The following is a 21,463-nucleotide window of genomic DNA, read 5'->3' on the forward strand; positions in this document are numbered from 1 at the left end:
AACCAACCGGGGCCACCTTTATACGGAACGCACTGTGCAGTGTGCACTGCAGCACTATTAAACAATAAGCCCGTCGTCAGGGCATGTCCACGTTATGCTCTCGCATGGCGCACATGACATTCGGCCTAAATTTTGCAACCTTTTATACTGTTAAATACGACACTCTGTTGGTAATTAGTGCGCTGTTTTAGTAGTCTATTAAACGAGTCAGTGCAAGCATATACGGACACATGGGACGCCCCGGTCGCTCTCGTTTCCGTTCCCAGATCCGCCGGTGAAAGCGGCGAGATGAGATCTGTGCTCTCCGGCAAGCTATTAATCATGATAGCTTCATAGCCTATAGAATTAATTTATTAGCCAAAATTTATGGCTAGGCTGCTACATGGGAGGGTCATAATCTCATTTACTCGTTTCTGCTTGTATTTATTAGCCAAAATTTATGTTTTTAATCTTAAACTTAGAATCAATTTTAGAACCTTTTCATCTCAGTTTACTTTTAGCCTTGTCTTTTCGATTAGTGACAGTATATACTATATTATATTATTTATATATATATATATATTATTTATAAATATTTTTTGTTAGTAAATATGCTATAAAAGTCGTAGCCCTGTGCACTAACACCGGACCACCCACAAGCACAGAGCAGAAGATGCAAAAGCGAGATCTGAAACGCGAGTTGGCAGTTGGCTGCTCCGGAAACACAGGATCCGATCGATCAGAGCCCTGGACATGTGACGACGGGCACACCACACCGGTGCATGGCAAGTGCAAGCAATCGATGGCGTTCACCACCGGGAGGCCTCGTCACGTTCGGCTGCTCCTGCTGCTGCTGCAGATCAGCCGTTGCGGTGGGCGCGATCGCGATCGGCTCCACCGCAATGAACGGACATGCCACCGCCCTTCTTTAGATTTTTATAGCAAAAAAAGCAGTATATTCACGGCGGATGGAGTGAGGCCGCCGCGCTGCCGCGAGAAAAAAAAAAACGGATCGCAACACAAGAACCGGACCGATCTGGTTCCTGGTGCTTCTGCATCGGATTGAAAGGAGCAACGCACCCACCAACCAACACCACCGGTCCTTTCAAGAAAAAAAAAACACCACCGGTGCTTCATCCATTCTCGTGTCACGATTTCCGAAACCACCAAAGAATGTGTTTTTTCTATAAATAAGATCTGTATATATAGAGGAAGTGATTGATTGGCCTCAAACCAAACGACATATTTATAAATAAAAATTAATTCCTAAATAAAAATTTTATATACGTGTTCTTAATGATATATAACACTGTTGAATTTTAGTTTCACGTTCGATCTTTTGTCTTATTAAAAAAATTATATAATTATTAATTATTTTGTTATAATATGATTTATTATTATATTAACTTTAAGTATGCTTTATAATTTTACATATTTTAGATATAAATTTTAAATAAAACAAATAATCAAACATAGATTCAAACGGTGTCATATAAAAAAATTGGAGAGAGTAATAGTTAGGACAGAAATAAACTACAATAAAAACTCTCAAAATTAACTTTTAAATTTAAGATTAAAAACTCAAATTTTTTGATTAAAAAACGTAAATATAAGCGAAAAAGATGAGGGTGAGAATTTCCTCTTGGAAATCAAATAAATATATTAGTTAGCAGTGCTTGATTACTAACGCGTGAATGAACCATCGCTTTTTTGGCGCAAGAATAAGCTACACTGCGGGCGGCACGCAACTGGCGCGAAAAATGGCCCGGGTGGCGGTTGCGTTCGCCTGCCGACACTGCTGATATTTTTGACAGCTCTCGTGGATGCCCCACTCAACGAACACAATAGTATTAACCCAAAGAGAGAACTGGACACCGGTGTCGTGTCAATGAGGCTGAGGTGGAGTGTGATGCAGGAATGGCTCGAGCTGGCGTTGGCAAAAGACTGAAGGTCCACTGCGTTTTGGCCACCAAGATGATCGCCAGCCAAACGATCCCTTTGCGAAATAGCTGTTCAATCCCGTATCATGTACCACGTTAAGAATCAACATCGGATGCTACCTGCAGCAGTTTTAGTTTTCATAACAATTTTTTGGTGCTGTGTTCAGCAGGGGCCAAGAATGATTGAATGAGCATACGCCTGGCACGGCCACATGGGTTTGGTCTTACACCTCCACCAGCAGCTATGCGACTGATCACCGTTGCTCCTGCCACCAGTGCCAGTATGCTCAGGAGTGTCATCAGTTACAGTCCTACACAGAAGAGGCCAAAGCACATGCTAATTAATTCCAAGGGTGGTGAGATTAACAACTTGCAAATGGAGTTTTTATTTTGCTTGTTTACGCTGTCTGGTAGACCTAATTAGTTGCCATGTCCTTTTAGAGGATGACGAAGAAAACAGCTGTTCCCCTTAATAGGAAAAATATAAATAAAAGGACACCAGCTGTCTCGAAAAGGACACTGCTTAACAACAACAAATGTCGAGATCATCAGGGAGTACACTTTACGACATTAATGGCGCTACAGCCTACAGTATAGGAGTGCATTAAGTGGTTAATTATGAACAGGATGCCAGAATCTAGTACTAGTTATAGTGAACCTGTTAATCAGTTATATATACCTTAATTAAGAGAAAATTAAAGAGATAATGGCAAGGGATTAAGATCTTCCAGAAAATAGAGTAAGCTCATAGCAGAAATACTCCAATGCTGATCCTAATGCATGAAGACATACGAGTCTACTAGCTTCCAAATTTTGTGTTGAGATGCTACCAAACATTTCTCTATGCATTATGCAGAACAAGATGCTAAGGATTGGTCACTAGACATGATTGAGCCGTTGAAGGCAACTGGGCCCATATTCATGGGAGTAAGGTAAGCTTGCAGATCAGACATCAGGCTCATATGCCCATGTCCATATGCTATGACACATATGTTTTCAAGTTATTATATGCAAAAGATGCATCTTGGGCAATCTGAGTGTCATTTTCCAGGCTCCACTTTGTCACAACTACAAGCTTACCTTACATTCTAAGTTTGATCCAGTGATAGATAATCCTACCTTGATCAAGTGGAAGAACATCGTGTGACTAGGAATTGTCAACTCTGGTTGGGAAATGTCTTCTCTTCAATCAGTGATCCATACGCCTTGAATGATCGTCCCACAAATTTCAACCGATCTGTCAAATTTGTCTAACCACTTTACAGTTGAGAATCCTTTCGTTACCTAGCTGATATTGCTTCTGCCAGTGAAAGATGTGCATCGCCAACCATATCTGCCACCTTTTTCTTCAGATACACACTTTCCACATCTGTTTCTGGTTGAATCCTGATGTGGTAGAATTGTTCTGAAGATCTGATACACATCTCAGAGCCAAAAAAAAGAGAGGTTAACCTTGAATTGGATTGTAAGTGTAGAAAAAACTACTACTACTGGCCAAACCAAGTAAAGGCAAATCTTAGTCAAATTTACCCAAGGCAGTTGCTCACAATTTGAATGACTTGAATACAGACAACATTGCAACGTACATGTAATATTAGAACAGAGAATTCGCTATTCCTTTGGACAAAAATGATACCAAATTAGCATCCAATGATCCGAGGACTGTCAGGTTGTGGTTGGAACACTGCTATCCACATGGAGCACACCATAGAAAATTATCTCCAAAACCATATCGATCAGTTGAATTCACAGGCAACATAGCTAACTGAACAGGTCATCCTAATCAGCAAGACAGCAACACACACCAACTGCTCAGCACCTCAAAGCATAGCAAAATTCATACCCGTGAACATCGTATAATCTGTACCAGAGTAGAGCTACAAACAAATATGGTTTTACCAAAAGGCCACCATAATCGACATTGCTGGCAAAAATCCACAGCGAATAAAAGACCACAAGGGTAATCTAAAATGACCACATAATGGCTGGGGCATCTAAATTCTATCACTGTTTTCTTGGTAGGTTGCCAGAGCACTTCCACCTCTGTCATAATATGTTTATCTTGGCTTAGATCCCTTTGATGTTGCCATTGCTAAAAAAAGAACATTTGCAACAACAAAAATACTACTGTTTTTGGCTACAAACAACAGCACTACAAGATGAATCTGCGTCAGTTAACCATAAACCCATATTTTCAAGTTGACTTTGAACTGAATCTGAAGCCATACCATGAGACCAAAATATGACTTTACAGTGACCTTCTGACAGTGATCTATTTGAGGTGTGAGGCCCTAATTCAACTGGCACAATCTCATCCAGTTTTCCCACCCTCACATCACCTTTGCTTCCCAACACTTTGGTGAGCATGCCAACAAAATTTTTACGTTCCAGAGAAGAATAAAAATCACTTTTTGAAGACATCAGCCCATCACCCATTCTCAATATAACAAGTTCATTCCATGTTTTTTTAGAGCTTTGTGAGCCCCTCAGGAATATCAAATCCACAGATTCTGCAGCAAACAGATCAACTGATTGATCTGATGGCTCAATTAACTTACTGCCAAGTGAAATCATATTTCCATTTAATACCCAAACATTGTAGCCCAGGTCCAAGCATTTTTTTACCACATGAGCTTTAACCATTATTTCCTCAACAAAGTCATCTGAGTACATTGAATTACTCATTTTGATGCTCTGCAGCAAACCGGTGCCATCAATAACAGGATGTCCTCTATGAGCAAGGTCATCCTGAAATTGTGGATTGCTAACAAGGAAAATGTAGTTCTGCATGCCTGCCTTCTCAAGATGGCAAATCATGTTTCTTGCAATTCTCTGTTCTATTGAGTATAGACTTATGAGCACAATGTTGTTTTCTAGTTGAACAGAGTTGAGCACAGAACCAAGTTCACTGAATTTTCTAACGACTCTTCCTGGAAGAACTTCAGAGAAGCAGAAATCGTACCATTTTAGCTTGTTTAGGGGCTGCAATTCCCAAATATTGAAATCGAGATTCTTCCCATCTAACAATGTAGAATCTGGTCCGACACTTTTTCCATAGTTCACACCTGCATCCCTATGAGAGACACTGAGGGCCCTTTCCTTCAGGAAATTTGTGTAGAAGTTGAAGTATCCACGGGAGTGGACAAATTTAATGAACCAAGGGGTCCATATTCTCTCTCCCATCTTTTTATACCATCCTGTAGTTTTCTGCAAACAATAAGAGAGGAATAAAACATTATCGAAATTGACAAATTGTTGACAATGTGACACATCCAACAGATAAGCTTTTATACTTTCACAAACTAAAATATAACTAATTAGGCACATCCTGTAGTTTTCTGAATAAAATAAAAATACTTACCATGCCTTCAAGAATAGGTTTGATCCCTTTGGATTTGTGTTCATCATACCATAATCGAAATTCTTTCCATGGTTTTGGGAAGAGAAGTTGGCCCCAGGTACCAACCATCTGGTACAAGAAAAGGCGGGTTTCACTATCCAGCTGTATTTTGTTTCCATGTTTACCTATTGAGTTCAGGTCGACTGGTTAATATTGAATAATTGCAAGCACCGCTTGTAACAATTTAATTAACATAGATGTAGTAGATAACAAAACTAAAGTTTAGCCATTGTTTGGATGAAGGCAGTTCAGCACGGATTTTGACTAAATTTAGTGTAAATTCCAACCTGATGATTCTCACCTACACACAGCCCAAAGAACACAACAAAAGCTTCCATATCTTATGCTCACTAGCAAATTCCACTTAAGCTCCTAGTACTCTCTTCATTTCAAAATATAGGGCATATTTTGTTTCGTTAGGATAATGGTTTGACCAAAGATTACTCTAATAATATATTATTTATTTGATACAAAGTTTTTAAAAATAATAAAGTATTCCCTCCAGTCAAAAATATTTGTCGTTTAGGACAAGATTTGATCAAACCTATAAAATTCGACAACTAATTATTTTCAAATGCTTAATTTAAATGCAAAACAAATGATATACATAGATTTTCCTCGCAAGGTACTATCATAATATCATAAACTTATTTGGTTCTATAAATTTATTCTAACAAAAGAATGGTTGTTAGAGTTTTAGAAGTTGGACTAAATCTTATCCTAAATGACAAATATTTTTGACTAGAAGGAGTAGTATAGTTGTACGAATACGAGGCACCCATTGTTAAAAATTACAAGTCACACATGAAAGTTAATTAAAAACATCAATGTACACTTCTACAGCCCACAGGTACCCATTGTTATGATAAGCAATGAGCACCTGAACTACCAAAGGATTTCACACCATGTATGACATGAAATAGCTGGATTCATGCAGCCAAGCAAAACTCCCTTTCCCCTTCTTTCGGTAAGCTTTTGCATCATGTACTCGCTCTCCATTCCACATTGTTTCTGCAGCCAGGTGCCTCCATAGGACATAGCCTGCCCATGCACTAGAGCTGCCAATGCCAAACAAACAATGGCAGGATTTGCCAGATATCATATTTCTTCCTCAGGTGGTCTCTTTGCTCTCCCTTCTGAAACCCTGATTTTGGCTGCCTCAGGGTGCCATTGTCACCACACTGCACTGCTGCAGCCAATGAATAATGGCTTCATCGTCCAGGCCCAACAAGAACCACTCAAGATAACACCATCGACCACTGTATGACTCGAGATTATCCAGACATACATGCATACATGAGATTATCCAGGTGAATCAGAGTTATACGCATATCTTTCGTTTTCTGAATGTTTTGATTGGAAGGTCTCATGTGGATGTGCGGTCATGCCAAATTGGAGGTTAAAATCCCTAGTTGAAAGGCCTCAGTGTGGTTGAGAGTTCAAAGTTGTAACCAAGAGTTCAGAACCGGTTGGAAGTTTTACCCTTTTAATTGAAAGTGACAATTTTCTTGTTAACAAGCAAACATCAGACAATTTGGATTGCTGCATAATAACTGCTGCCTGTACATTAATGGATAGGCTTCTAATCAGATTTCAGGACAAAGAGTCAGAGACTAGTTCTTCCCACTGTAATCTTTACTTTTCCATCATCAATCCAGAGAAATGCATCTTATCATTTACAAACATAAGCAAAAAGAAGTGATAAAATTCCATGAAGTCTGAGCAAAGTGATTTGTTGTTGTTAATAGTAACAAAAGTGTCAACAAGATATAGAGTCACACACACATGCTGGGCCTATAGCACTTTGACTAGTACCTAAGTTAGAATGTGTAAATATCTTCTACTCCCTCCGTTTCATATTAGAAATCACTTTGGGTTTATCCCAAGTCAAACCTCTTCAAGGTTGACCAAGTTTATAGAAAAATATAGCAACATTCCCAACACAAAATAAATATACCATAAAATATATTCAATAGTGGATAATTGGATTTAATGAAACATGTTTGGTGTTGTGGATGTTAGTACATTTTTCATAAACTTGGTCAACTTAAAGAGCTTTGACTTAGGACAACCCCAAAGTGACATAATATGAAACGGAGGGAGTAACATCGAATGGAATTAGAGATGTAAAACAACTAAACTAGAAATTTCAGGTGATTTGCTAACAACAGGTTCAGCGAGTAGTATGATGTTCTATATGAGATTTTATATTTTGTTAGGATACATTAGTATAGGACTATGGTATATGTGTAAGGGTTTATTAGATTCATGCCATTATAAATTGAGGTTGTTTTGCAACAAGAAAGAAATGAAGTACAATATACAGAAGCTTATCATTCCAATCTCTCCCCTGACATAGTTCAAGATGACACTAGACTCTAAACGGTTGATAGTGCCGGTGCCTAGCGCCTAGGGGAGCAAAGATGCCACCTAGGAATAGAAGTTAGACAACAGAACAATAAAGTAAATGCACCAGAGCCCCAAGGCAGGTTAGCTGCCTACTGCACCATGTAATGCCTAATTGTGGTGGCTTCCAGGCGTCTAGCGCCTAGCACCTAACAGGTGCCTAGGTGGTGCCTATGGCAGACTTTTGGAATACTGCCCTGACCAACAAAGCAAGATGAATATCGTCACGAGTGCAGCCTTTAACCATCTACCAAAGAACATGATATAAAAGAGCAATGATTTGGAGTGGCAGCATTACAACACCAACTTATACTAATATGTATCATAATTCATTATGGCTCAGCAGAACTAAAGGTTAACTTAGCACCTTTCTGTCTTGAGAAGGACCCCACAGCAGTCCAAACATTTATATTGTAAGGAACATGAAAATGCTTGTGCTAGATTATAGTGGATTGTTCAGAAATTGCTGCCACTATTTGTCTATAGAAACCCCATTCATTCTAGACTTGATGCACAGTGCTTGCATCATCTTGTTGATAAATAAGAACAGACATGAACGGAAAAAATCAAATACATTGAGCAGCAACAGCAGCACTACACAAAGAACAACAAGGGCCACAATCACATCTCCATTACCAATCTCAATGATATGAAACCAAAATATAGGCAATAGAAACAAATCAACTAATATTGCCAGACCAAATCTAGTCCTACCAGGTTTAAGGAGATCGTTGGTTCAAACTTGACAGATTATTGTAAAGAATGTTTCAAGGCAAACTTTAGGCAGGCAGTTATCATGACCAGAAAAAAAACTGTTAGGTTGCCAGCATCCATTTTTCCCCCTTACCGATACATGAGATGCCAGCAAATAATAAAAATAGAATGGTACATCTAGTTTGATCTCAGTCAACTTAATCATTTCCATACTCTCTAGCTGAGGAGCTAAAAAATTCAGCATTCAAGGTCTAATCCAAAAATGGTTATCAAATTTTATATGTTCAGATGTCACCTAAGCGCCCCCAGGATCCCCTACAACAACACTAAGCACGATGCCTTTCTTCCACATTGCGGTATTCTAACCAATCGTAACAACATATGCAGCGAATTACATCACAGAAGATAAATCATTGCAGTAGCTCTCACCTGCGACGAACCGGGGACGCTGCAGCGACGCACCGAACACAAACGGACTGTAATTCTTGCGGTCGTAGTAGTACGTCATGACCACCCGCTTCAGGAAACGATAGTACAGCGGCGACACCTCGAGGTCGTCCTCGACGACGAAGGCGAACTCGTCGTCGGAGCCGGGCCACCAGGCCTCGATCCACTGCGCCTGGAGCCCCGCGTTGGCGGCGCGGTAGTGCACGCGCTTCTCCCCGTGCGGCCACCGGAAGGCGTCGGCCTCGGCGAGGATCTCGCGGGACGCATCCAGGGACGCGTTGGGCGGTGGGTGGTCGACGAGGACGTGGAGCGCGACGCGGTCCCCGGCGTAGTCGGCCGCGGCGAGGGAGCGGAGGCAGCGGCGGAGCGGCGCCGGGCGGTCGTAGGCGAGGACCTTGATGAGGAAGGAGAAGCGGCGCGGGTCCGGGTCCGGGGAGGGTCCCGCGCCAGAGAGGAGCGCCGCTGCGGGGCCGGAGGAGCGGTGGTGGAGGAGCAGGACGACGAAGAGGGACACCGGGAAGACGAGGAGGAGGAGCGGCAGCGGGACGGAGCGCCGCCGAGGGGACGCCATTGTTGCCGGCCGCGGCGGCTTGGGCGGCTGCGCCGGTGGCGATGGGAGCGCGTGGAGATCGGGAGTGTCAGAGAGAGAGAGAGAGAGTGAGAGAGAGAGGTGGGCCGTGTGGGCCTCATCCAGGCCATTTAATATGGTGGGCCCATAGTATCTGAACATGGGCCGGGCCGAAAATGGGCCACTGGGTATGGGCCGCTCTCCGGAGTGGAGGGGCAAAACGGTCAATTGCTCGAGCTGCAGAGGGAAACCCCACTCTCGTTCGTCGTCCTCGATCCCCTCCTCCCACCTCGAGATCTCCCAAGGCTCAGGAGCCAGCGCGCCATCGGCCCCTCGTCTCGCTCCGGCGATTCCGCCCGCCGCCGCCGTAGGCACCACCTTGTGGTCGGGGAGATGGCCGGCCTGGGGAAGGCCTTCTACGCGGTGGGGTTCTGGATCCGGGAGACCGGCCAGGCCCTCGACCGCCTCGGCTGCCGCCTCCAGGGCAACTACTTCTTCCACGAGCAGCGTAAGAATCCGCTCCCCCCCCCCCTGCCCCTGTCTCCAATCCGCTCTCCGGGTCTCCCCGTCCACCTGTCTCGCGATAGCGCTCTGCGAGTCGCGTCGATTTGATCTGAAATGCCGCTGAAAGCGGGATTGCTGGCTAGGGTTTAGAACGGTTCATGTAATGTTGTGGTTTGTGTGTACGTTCCCGGCTAGGTAGAGGCTGTTCATAGGGTTTAGCGCAGTTAGGTCATCGTGTACTGATTTGAGTTGAAATGGACCTGTAATGCTCGTTAGTCAATGTAATTTCTGAAATTTAGAGGCTGCCTAGTGCCTGGTCTACATATCTTTTCATGGATGGTCTTTGATACTTGAACAGGTCAAATGCACAACAGTTGCTGGAAGTATGGAGGGTCGATTCAAGTAGTAGATTGTAGACATTGTTGTTTTGATCATGCTTTGGATATAATTGAGGTTTTGTAAGAGGATATTTGTTCCCTGGAGCTACAGACTGAAGTCTCGAAAAAATGTTAAAATTTTCGCACGGATGATTTCAATAAGATGCTAACGGTTATGTGTGATGATTTAGTGCTCAAAACATTGTTGGAAGGAGAATTTAATCGCTGAAGTTTTTGTTATCACTGCTAAGAACCACCATTGCTCCTATCAGTATTTGAGGATTTATTTTACCAGGTGTGGCGTGTTTAGAAAGTTCAGAGCAACTCATGTCTTAATATAGGACACAAATAATGATTTCTTTCTTTGCTCAGTAGCTATGAGCTTTTATTGATATTTCTGATGGACTGATTATGTCAGATAGCTTTTATCTTTAGTGAAAACAGAAGAACCAACCTGAGACTGTCGTTTGGATATGCAAATTTAATTGCAGCAAAAATAACCCGTGATTTGGCTTGATAACAACATCTTCTTATGACTCATTAGTCTGTAATACTGTACCATGCAAGCATTGTTTGAGCCTAAAAACCAACTTTATAATTTCTTAAACCATCTTAGTGTAAATTACTACTGTCCGAGAGTGATTCAAATGCAATCAAATACTTAAATTTCTGTTTGTGTTCTTCCTGGTCTTATTTAATCTAGTATGTGCATTTTATGAGTCCCGTCGTATTCTTGTGTTAATTTGTTTTAGTCTGGTGGAAGATCTTACAATTATAAGCTCAGAAATATTAGATTAATACTAGCGAAGTACTCATGCTTTGCAATGGTACATCAATGTTTCATAGATTTTTTGAGAGGGGTAAATTTGTATTTAGAGATGAATAAGATATTAATAACATGTAGAAAGACTATTTTTTAACACTAAAGGACATAAAGTAGTTGGTAAAGAAAACAAGATAGGTGGTGGGGTGGCCACCACCATTGCCTTCTTTTAAAGTAGTATAGTATAGATAGTACTTGTGCAGTTCCAGAGTGATCCTTAGATATGTCTCCTTATAAGACAATAAATGTCAGTGACACTTTACATCTTCTGATTATTATGCGTTCGTCATTTGGTCCTTACAAGCCCATGCAATTCTGACTCTACATGTTATCTTCACGATACTGAATTTGCCATGCATTGTAGTATTGCCTGCTTCCTGATTACTGATAGTTAGTAATTTTGTTAGTTCCTTCTAGCAAATACCATGTGTTCCTATTCTAGCAAATACCTTCTTTTGCCATTATGCTTTATGAGTTTTTTACAACATGCATGAGGCTGTTAAAGTAAGACTTGATCTATTCTATTCCGGTGGGATTTAAAAGGCTATTACTATTAGTGATCATGTAAAATATCGGTATTTTACATATGATTTAGTTATTAGTCATCACTATTTGCTGCTGTATTCAACATATTGAAATGCTAACATGATTGCCTTTTGAACATTTACAGTTTCAAGGCATCGCACTCTTATGAACATCTTTGACAAAACCCCTCATGTTCACAGAGATGCATTTGTTGCCCCAAGCGCATCTCTCATTGGTGATGTTCAAGTTGGACAAGGTGCTTCAATTTGGTATGGGTGCGTCTTACGAGGTTTGTACTTTTCGCCTTCTCATCCTAGTTAGCATCATTTTGCAGAATCATGTGACAAGTACTTTCGGACTGTGTCTATCTTCTGATTTGCCTTTACCAAACCGAATTATTGAAGATGCAAATAATTGTACAGTTCAGGCTCAATTTTCAAACTTCAAATTTATCAGCCTATGTGATTTACTGTCTCTTTTGACCATAAACTATCAAATTGTATTGTTTCATGAATACATAACACTTGATCTAAGGTGAACAGCAAGTTGTTGGCATACGGAGAGTAGTTAGGTATGCAAAATTTGCATCTGAAGTAGTATTTTTGGCTAAATGTGTCATGTGCATAATCTTATATGTAATGTGGAGGTTTCAGTGTTAAACATAAGTAGTTGTTCAGTATCTTTACCAAACTACCTTTTTTTTCCAAAGAAAAACAATACAGTTGAATTTATGGGAGAAACCTTAACAGTTTTAAAATATTAGGTGTATAAATTGCACTGATATTTGTCATGATATATTAGGCCCTACTTTGTACAACCAAACCATTGATGTGTTGATGGGTTCTCATCACTCCCCAAATTCTTGTCTGCTCTGTGCAGCTTTTGTGCTAGCTGATTCTGTCATCAATGCTCACTTAAGTGATAGCAATACTTATCTTATATCTAGCATGTTTATTCAGTGATACTTACAATACCTAAAAAGACAAACTATGCCATACAGTCTTGGCATGCGACCACAACAGATAAGTTTGGCCATGAGTTAGATTCTCTGCACAATTGAGATCTATAAATTAATTCTTCCGCTCTTTTTAAATTATGATTTACTATAGTTTCTTCAAGGGTATATTTTGACTTTATTGTTATTTTTGTGTCAACAAGTACCATAACATACTTAATTTCAGGGGATGCAAACAATGTTCAAATTGGATCTGGGACCAATATACAAGACAACTCTCTTGTCCATGTGGCAAAATCTAACCTTAGTGGGAAAGTCTTTCCAACCATCATTGGGGATAATGTCACTGTAGGTAAATATCATCCGTTGTTGTTGCCTTACACAACATTTGCTTCTTATCAATTGTTCAGTCAATAACTCAATATTGTGTAAGGTAAATGACCGTGATCTGTTTTCATCATTGCATGGAACAAAAATAAGCACTTCCACATAATTTATGCAAAACTGGTAGCCATGAAAAAAAACATTCTGAAGTTCTGATGACATAGATACATTTTGAAATGGTGTTTCACAGGTCATAGTGCTGTATTACAAGGGTGCACGGTTGAGGATGAAGCTTTTGTTGGTATGGGGGCAACCCTGTTAGATGGGGTTGTCGTGGAAAAGCATGGGATGGTTGCTGCTGGATCCCTTGTAAGACAGAATACAAGGATCCCCTGTGGAGAGGTTCTGCCTTACTTTCTTTATTCACTTTCAGTTTTGATTCTTACTCAGGTCATATCTAATATTTGCTTCACTCGATTGACTTCATTGTTGCTTTTAGGCACACCAAATACACAATTAACATGACTTTAGTGTACCGAGATTCAACTACTTTGCAGAAAGTAGATTACAGTTTTCCTTGTTTAGATGATTACATATTTGTGCACAGGCTTAACAAGAATATGCTGCATAGTACTTGTTTCATCATCTTTATTTAAGTGAAATTCTTTATTGACTAATTCTATTGATTTCAGGTATGGGGAGGAAACCCTGCAAAATTCCTGAGGAAGCTCACTGACAGTGAGATTGCGTTTATCAAAGAATCAGCTTCTAACTATTCCAGCTTGGCAAAGGCCCATGCTGCTGAGAATGCCAAACCTGTTGAAAAGATTGAGTTTGAGAAGTTGTTGCGCAAGAAGTCTGCTCACCAGGATGAAGAACACGATTCAGTGATTGGTGCCACTCGAGAGGTTCCTCCGGAGCTGGCGCCCCCCAGTCCTGCGCAATAAACATTGTTTCTGTTTTTGCTTCTCTCTGATGCCTTCCATCGTCTTATATTGGACAGTGCAGAATTGTTGAAGTTGACACTGTTCCATGAGTTTGGCGGTTTATGTTTTACTTCCCTCCCCAATAATTTTGGGTCGAGCAATGTTCAAAAGCTGGCCATGCACTTCGTTTTCTGTATTCTGTATGTTTAAGACGAGCTCCATGGAACAAACAGAACCATTACGCACAGAAACATAGCATCGTTTTGACAAGTTACTTGCAGTGCATTCCTGTGGTAGCCAGGAATTGATTCTGGGACGGAGGGTGCAAAGGAAATATGAACTTGGTTAATGAATCAACCACTGCTTACTATATCCATTTGGCTAAAATTTTGAAGGAAAATGTCTGTATATGAATAAAATTTTAATGATAGTCTGGTTGGCACTCTGAACGTTGAAATGACATATATATAATCCCCTAAAGGTGGCTTTGTATGGTGGTTCCACTGATGTGAAGAGATCAATTAAACGGTTTTGAATTTTTGATGAATAATGAGATGACACGTTTGCACTTCGTCTTGTTTAGCGGGTTATATTGGTACTGTCAAATGTCAGTTTCAAAGTTTGTAGTGCTAGGTGAACTTGCAATCGAAGTTTAGAAGGCTATATAGACTTTTTTTCCCCTACGTATGAAATAGCAGTATAATTCAGCTCATACATACTGCTGTTCGTGACTGTCAGGAAGGAACAAGATGGCAACAATTGCAAAGTAAGATAACCGGTCTATTGTTTCTTACGACTTCACCAGAAATCAAATCACCAGCACAAAAAGCCCCAGCCGCAAGCTCGATCTTCTCCGGCAGGCTAAGACGACCCCCAGTTTGCAACTAGACGAGTCTTGGCTGACTGACCTACAGCTATGGGCTGCTGATCCTCTCTTGCTTCATTTTTTAACGCCATCATCTCTATTCCTGCAGGAATATGGATGGTTTAGAGGACTCGCTTCCAGAAAACTTTATAAGAAGACCATTCCTATCGTACGCAGTAACCAGCTTGTCTTCTGCATTCACCTTGCATGGTCCAGTTTTTTCCTCCTTGGATCCCATTCCTGTTTTGCTAGCTATTTTCTTTAGGTTGCTTAGTAAAGAGGTCCACTTAGGGGTGTTAATGTGCCCAATCATGTTGCCTATAAAATTTAGGGGCCGGATCCAAAACATGTTAAAATAAAATTCTATAAAATTTTGAGCTAAAAAGTTTTTAAGAATTAAATAAGGTTGTGAAAAAACCCAGGGCCCCATTCCCACCCCTAGGTCCACTAGTCCAGTGACCACAAAACACTTCACTCGGAAGCTTACACATTAGCATGACTGGTCGTACTAAAATTTTATTTATTCTCCATACAATAGATGTTAAGTATTTACTTGGCATTTAGACCTGTGTATTGGTACTTCTGAAATTTCTTGCCGCCTATAGTGTCTTTCTTGGGTTTCAATTATAGATTTTTCATTATTTTTCAATAATTCTAAAATTCATAACTAGTAAATATTATGTTTTACTTGGTTTGGAGCCTTAACCAGTATTAATGATTTAAAAACTAATTCTACAAATCATACCCAACAAACATTTATTTCATACTCGGTTTATAGATAAGTTCTCGGCGATATGTGTGGCAAGAAAACACGCAAATCTGGAAAACACATCTACATCTAGTGTACGATTGATTAATTCGGTGAAGAAGAGATTTCCAATCTTTATACATGTATAGGAATAGATGTGCAGGCCTGTCCAATTAATCAATTAATCTGTCCATATATATAGGATTCAAATTAACATATGATTATCATGGTCGGATGGAAAGTAAAAAAAAACTAAAAAATGTTACGATAGCTTTGATGCCACGCTTTACGGAACACGTCAATCCAATTAATGCGTGCAATATTATAGTTCACTCAATCATATTCAAAATTTTCCGTTTGACATGAGGCTCGTAAAAATTCCAAACTAGAGGCTGTCTTCGAGGAGGAGGTTGGGAACTTCTCCCCTAGCAAAACAAATAGAGGGGTGGATTAACTTACGATTAATTAAATATTAGCTTTAAAAAATTAAAAATGAGATTAATATGATTTTGAAAACAATATTTTTATAAATTATTTTCAAAGTACACAATGTTTAGCAGTTTAGTAAACATGTGCATAAAGAAAAAATAGAGTGAAAGTTGGGAAATAATAGAGAAAGCATAGCATAAGAGTGTGTTCGAACTAGCTAGTTTTGGCTGAGCTAATTACGACATGTAAAATGGGACGGACCACCGGGACATGGTTAATTAAGTAATAACTATAGTAGAAAAGTGAAATATAATTATTTGATTTTTCTAAGAAACTTCTACATGATTTTTAAACAAAACGCACAGTCCACTGGTTTGAGAAGCATGCTAATGAATTGAAAAATAGAGTAGCTAGCAGTCCAGCTTAACCTCACCTTATTCGCAACCTAAGTATGATAGACAATTGGGATCCTCTATACTTAAGCCTGCTTAAGTTGTGCCTGACCTCGAAAAGCCAGGCCTGATCTGGCCCGATAATGCACCGGGCTAGGCCTGTGCATTGCTATTGAGACACGAAAGCTTGAAAAGCCTAGAATTTATAAAAAGCACGAGAAAATCCAAAACAATCCAAAAATACCATCTCGACCAGAGAAAGCTTGAGGATCGGGCCGGTCTGTCCCCTGCTTTGTTTTTAAGTAAATTATCAGGCTCGAGCCGTCCCCTGCTTTGTTTTTAAGTGAATTATCGGGTTCGAGCATGAGTTTTTTGGCCGAGCTTTTTCTAGGCCCGGCCTAAAGCCCAGTTTAGCGCAAGGTTTGAACATCTCTGTCTGCTGCTCACTGACATATGAATCCCATATGCTATGGGGACCATATGTCCGTGGACAGTAGGAAACAATAATAAATACCCCGTTTCATAATGTAAGATGTTTAATTCTTTTGCTCGCAATGTTTAATCATTTGTCTTATTCAAAAAATTATGGAAATATCATTTATTTTGCTTATGAATACTTTATTATCAAAAGAACTTTAAGCACGACTTGTTATTTTTTATATTCATACTAAATTTCTGAATAAAAGGAATGGTCAAACGTTAAAAAAAATCAAACATCTTATATTATGAAACAGAGATAGTATGATCTAAATACCTATAGATGGATATGATTTGGCACGTTGAGTTCATGTGCACATTCACAATCCGGATTAGTGGTTGAGTAGATTGAACTGTTCCTTGCAAAGAAAAAAAGTAGGTTGAGTAGATTGAACTGTTCCTTGCAAAGAAAAAAAAGTAGGTTGTATTGTAGCAAAATAGGGGGGGTGATTCTTTGTCATTTTCATTAAAAAACTAAACAACATATTTATAAATAAAAATATTTTATGAATAAACTTTTTATATATGTGTTCCTAGTAATCTAAAAGGCAATGATAAAAATCCTAAAATCTACTATAAATTTAAGGTTGAAAATTCAAATTTTGACTTATAAGTAGAAGCGAAAAGATGTGTCCGCTAGCATTTTCTAAGCTTACGTGAAAAGTTAGACTGCAGTACTGTATTGTTTCCATTACGAAATAAAGACACCTTACCTTTTCTTTATTCTAGGATGTATTCAGTTTGGTTTTGTTTATTCTAGGGTGCATTTGGTTTGGATGAAAAACAGAAGATTTGGATTCATAAGGATTAATTTCTATGGAAGCCATTGATCGGTTTGTAGGAATGAAGTATATGAAAACCAAAGGAAAATTTCTTTCTATAAGTTGTAGAGAAAAAAACATAGTTACATTTTCATCCACTTAAACCTCTTAAAAAAATAGATTGATATGATCATGTATTCATATCATTTCACTTTTCCTTCATATGAGTTGAAATTCCTAGCTCCACCAAATAAGGCCTTAAGAGTTTTTTCCTCTTACAATGGAGATACATTACATTTTCTTAAGACATGACATGTGTGCATGCACTGTGCGGTGCCACGATCGTATCCTTATAAGTGGACTCCTAGCGCACACCAATCACGTATTCATGAGGCTATCGGATGTAATCTTAGCCCACATGTGTGTTTGTGTGCGCTTGAATTTCTATTTTATTTTCAAACATGTGGTCTGGTGTTTTCTAGGACACCCTTAATTTTTTTTGGTATTTTACGTGCTTGCTATAAATAAACTGAAAGATGTAATTCACCCGAACTATTTTTTGATATAATTTACATGGTAGCTTTTGATGCAAAAGCTTACGCCATAGAAACTTTTTGATAGATTTTCTACAAATGTAATCTCTAATAAACTAAAAAGAAGTTTAGAAATATTCTATGAACTTTGTATTAGGCCTAAATTGACCCATGTAGAAAGTGCGAGTCCAATCATGCAAGCGTGGGTGCACATGTAAGCCCGATTCGTGCAAAAGAAAATTTGTAAGTTCCTGCAACAACTTTTTTTTACCTTAATAGAGTGAAAACCTCGCCATAAATATGTACAATTCCATAAAAGCTTTTTCGGAACGCATGATTAAAAAAATGTAAACACAAAAGAATACAAAATAAGTGCGAGTCTCAATACTACAACAATCATTCAAATAAGTTGTTTGGATGCTCTATAGAAAACAAGCAAAGGAATCTGAAGGGAGAGGAAGACATAAAACAAGATTCCTATGAGATCGAATCACAGGCTAGAAAACCTCCAAAGTTTCTGTGAAAAATAATTCTATGAATTGTAGTAATCCATAGGAATCTATCTATTATATATATAAAGTAACAGAAAAAGAAGCCTCCACGTTGTCTCTCACGGGCTAGAAATTCTGAGATTAATCAAAGAAAATAAGAGAAAAAAAAGAAAAGACCAATCAAATAAGGAAAATATAAAACAGAGATCAATCGGACAATGTTTGATCAATCGGACATGTCAGGAGGTGATCATTATTTGTGTAGCGGTGTTAGTACGAGAGTCATGCACATGCACTGACCAGGACACTATGATGTTGGGTTTCAGATTTTTATAAAAGAAAAAAAAGGAGAAAAGGAGAAAAGAACGAGTTTTCTGAATCGGACAAGAAAAATAGAAAAAAACAGAAAAAAATGAAAAGGACGACAAGAAAGGAAAGATCAATTAAAAATAAAGAAAAATAATAAACGAGACTCTATGTGTAATCAAGTTTAGAAAAATCCAAATCTCGAATATAAAGAAAAGAATCCTGTGTAAATACACTTGAGAAAAATCTAAATCTCGAGTTTAAAGTTTTAAAATATTTGATACAATTTGGAATGGTCTAAAATTTTGATTAAAACAAAAAAAATTAAGAGAAAGAGTCAACATATAAATACAATTTAGAAGTATCTAATATTTGAATTATAAATTAATTATTATGTAGAAAAGAGTTTAGGTACAAGTATGGTTTAGAATACATGTAAATTAGATTCTATGTAAAAAAATATAATTTAGAAAAGTATAAATTCAAATTAACAACTAAAAAGTAATTATTATCAAAAGTAATTATTATCACGATAACAGACCATATATAGATACAATTTACAACGATGCTAGCCATGCAATATTCACGGGAAAGAAGCCTGCCGGGTTCTCTCTTGGGGGGCTAGAAATTATGAGATTAGTGGAAGAAAAAAATAAAGAAAAAGATCACGTTGTTTGAAACGGACACAGATGCATACTTTTAAAACAAACAAGTATTTTATCAAACCGTGAGATACCAATTATCAAAACCATGCAAGAGAGAGTAGTGAGAAAATCAATCATAATCAAACTCATGCACAACCATAAATTATAAATAACTTTAGAATAAAAACATAATAACAAAAAATAATTTATATTGAGATCAAAGTTCATGTAGAGGTACAATTTAGAAAAAAAACAAAAAAAATCAGATCAATTTTTTTAAATAATTTATTATTATTGGAGGACTCTGTCATATGAAAATACAAGAACATTTGAAATTTTATAGACAAAGAACTTATTATAATAATCTTATATCAAACGTATAAAATCATACAGTAGGAGTTTAAAATCATCGTTGTTTTTAATTGTTTTAAAAGTATAGAATGTAAAAGTAGATATGTAATTATGTAAAAGAAATATCAATGCTAGCCACGCAATTTGCGCATGCCACTATGCTAGTTTCATATGATTTTAAGATGAGCATTCCTTGATTTGTTCCAAAGGCACGTATATGGCAATTATCCACCGGAGATTCAAATCCTTCGAAAACCCTCCAAATATCGGTTGTTTTAAAGGAGCTCTAAATTTGGTTAAACTTATGATGTAATGTACGATGCTGCCCAGCCCACCAAGGCACTAGAAGGGCTAGAACAAACAAAACGATGATTGCAAAACACTGTCTGGTGGAAGATCGATCCACGCAGGAATATATGCAGCCATTCCGTTGTTCCGAATGGACGGTGGCAGCTGATCATAGGAGCAGGATCGTGTTCTTTTTGCCAAATTATTAGTTATATTTTACTCTCACTTTTTTCGAACTGCTCAGTATATTTCTTTATAAAACATTTTTACATATAAGTTGACCATCTCATATTTATAAGCTAGATTTTTTAATTTTGTAATAATTTATTCTAACATTTACACCATAAAATAACTATAAGGATTAAATAATCTTTCGTTCTCAACCACGTCTAAAAACCAAAACTAGGCTATGGCTGCGTTTGTTGGGTGAGGCCGTGATGAGGGGGTAAGTTAACTTACCCGCACGAAAAACATATAATAGATTAGTACGTGATTAATTAATTATTAATTATTAAAAAATATAAAATATATTAATATGATTATCTAAAACAATTTTTTATAGAAAATTTTTACAAAAAATATACCGTTTATGAGTTCAAAAAACATGCGTGCAGAAAACGAGGGGATAAATTAACTTAGAGGGGGCGACGAACACGGTCTAAGTTATCTAAGCCAGATTATCTCTTTTTTCCTGTACACATGTTTCCTAAAATATTAAAAGATGTGTTTTTATAAGAAAATTCTATTAAAAAAGTTACGTTACAAATCATATTGATTATTTTTATTTCTTATAATTAATAATTAATTAATCATATACGGCCTTTCTCCCGAAGGCTCGGTTACTTATGCCAGTGCCTTTGTTCCGAAGGCTTGGACGACGACACGGCTCCATGACGACGCACGGGATGGCATCACGCATCCGCACGGCGCGCGTCACACACACAACAAACACAGCGCCAGTAGCTTCCTGGAGGCGCGTTTCCGTGTAGGTACGTACGGCCGCGTGCGATGGCGGATCGATTTGACGGCGCGAGAGACGACAGCGCGTGCCGATCGGTGTCGCCACCAGCGCCATCGCCACCGACCGCGTTCTCCACGCAACGAACAACTTTTACCCAACCATCCGTCGATCGACCGATCGGATTACGATATGATGATCGGGTCGGCCCGGCAACGCCGTGTCCATCCATCCACGCGATCCTATCTACTGTGTCACGCCCAATAGGTTTCTGACACCTTCCTCCTGTGCCTCGATCGCGAAAGATACATCATATGCCATGGAGCCCGCCG

General features: G+C 38.8%; 2 protein-coding genes across 4 annotated transcripts; one reads left to right on the plus strand and one right to left on the minus strand.

The window, feature by feature from the left end:
* Positions 1-1,608: 1,608 nt before the first annotated feature.
* Positions 1,609-9,508, minus strand: LOC102715342. 3 transcript variants are annotated; one of them, XR_005810989.1, is made up of 5 exons: positions 8,869-9,508; positions 5,281-5,444; positions 3,450-5,126; positions 3,039-3,332; positions 1,609-2,230 (listed from the first exon to the last, which is right to left on the minus strand). XR_005810989.1 is itself a non-coding variant. In XM_040519996.1 (3 exons), the coding sequence occupies exons 1-3, from the start codon at positions 9,455-9,457 to the stop codon at positions 4,044-4,046; spliced, it is 1,836 nt and encodes a 611-aa protein (XP_040375930.1). In that variant the 5' UTR covers positions 9,458-9,508; the 3' UTR covers positions 2,282-4,043. The 3 variants fall into 3 exon arrangements, 1 of the variants encoding a protein (XP_040375930.1); XR_005810988.1 differs by having other exon boundaries at positions 3,039-5,126; XM_040519996.1 differs by lacking the exon at positions 1,609-2,230 and having other exon boundaries at positions 2,282-5,126.
* A 214-nt stretch (positions 9,509-9,722) lies between these two features.
* LOC102715617 (gamma carbonic anhydrase 1, mitochondrial) lies at positions 9,723-14,161 on the plus strand. Its single transcript, XM_006644010.2, has 5 exons — positions 9,723-9,962; positions 11,829-11,972; positions 12,865-12,990; positions 13,213-13,364; positions 13,655-14,161. Exons 1-5 carry the CDS (start codon positions 9,848-9,850, stop codon positions 13,907-13,909), a joined length of 792 nt encoding a protein of 263 aa, XP_006644073.1. The 5' UTR covers positions 9,723-9,847; the 3' UTR covers positions 13,910-14,161.
* Positions 14,162-21,463: the final 7,302 nt, after the last annotated feature.

The sequence above is a fragment of the Oryza brachyantha genome, chromosome 1 (genome assembly GCF_000231095.2).
Source record: "Oryza brachyantha chromosome 1, ObraRS2, whole genome shotgun sequence".
NCBI classification, from domain to species: Eukaryota; Viridiplantae; Streptophyta; class Magnoliopsida; order Poales; family Poaceae; genus Oryza; species Oryza brachyantha.

What these genes read in the sequence shown, in the direction of transcription:
- LOC102715342 (XM_040519996.1), bottom strand. Translation starts at nt 9,457, where the DNA reads ATGGCGTCCCCTCGGCGGCGCTCCGTCCCGCTGCCGCTCCTCCTCCTC. An exon ending in GCGTCCCCGGTTCGTCGCAG is followed by an intron (nt 5,445 to 8,868) that starts GTGAGAGCTACT and finishes TGAACTCAATAG; the next exon opens with GTAAACATGGAAACAAAATA. An exon ending in AACCTATTCTTGAAGGCATG is followed by an intron (nt 5,127 to 5,280) that starts GTAAGTATTTTT and finishes TATTGTTTGCAG; the next exon opens with AAAACTACAGGATGGTATAA.
- LOC102715617 (XM_006644010.2), top strand. Translation starts at nt 9,848, where the DNA reads ATGGCCGGCCTGGGGAAGGCCTTCTACGCGGTGGGGTTCTGGATCCGG. An exon ending in GTATGGGTGCGTCTTACGAG is followed by an intron (nt 11,973 to 12,864) that starts GTTTGTACTTTT and finishes ACTTAATTTCAG; the next exon opens with GGGATGCAAACAATGTTCAA. An exon ending in TGGGGATAATGTCACTGTAG is followed by an intron (nt 12,991 to 13,212) that starts GTAAATATCATC and finishes GGTGTTTCACAG; the next exon opens with GTCATAGTGCTGTATTACAA.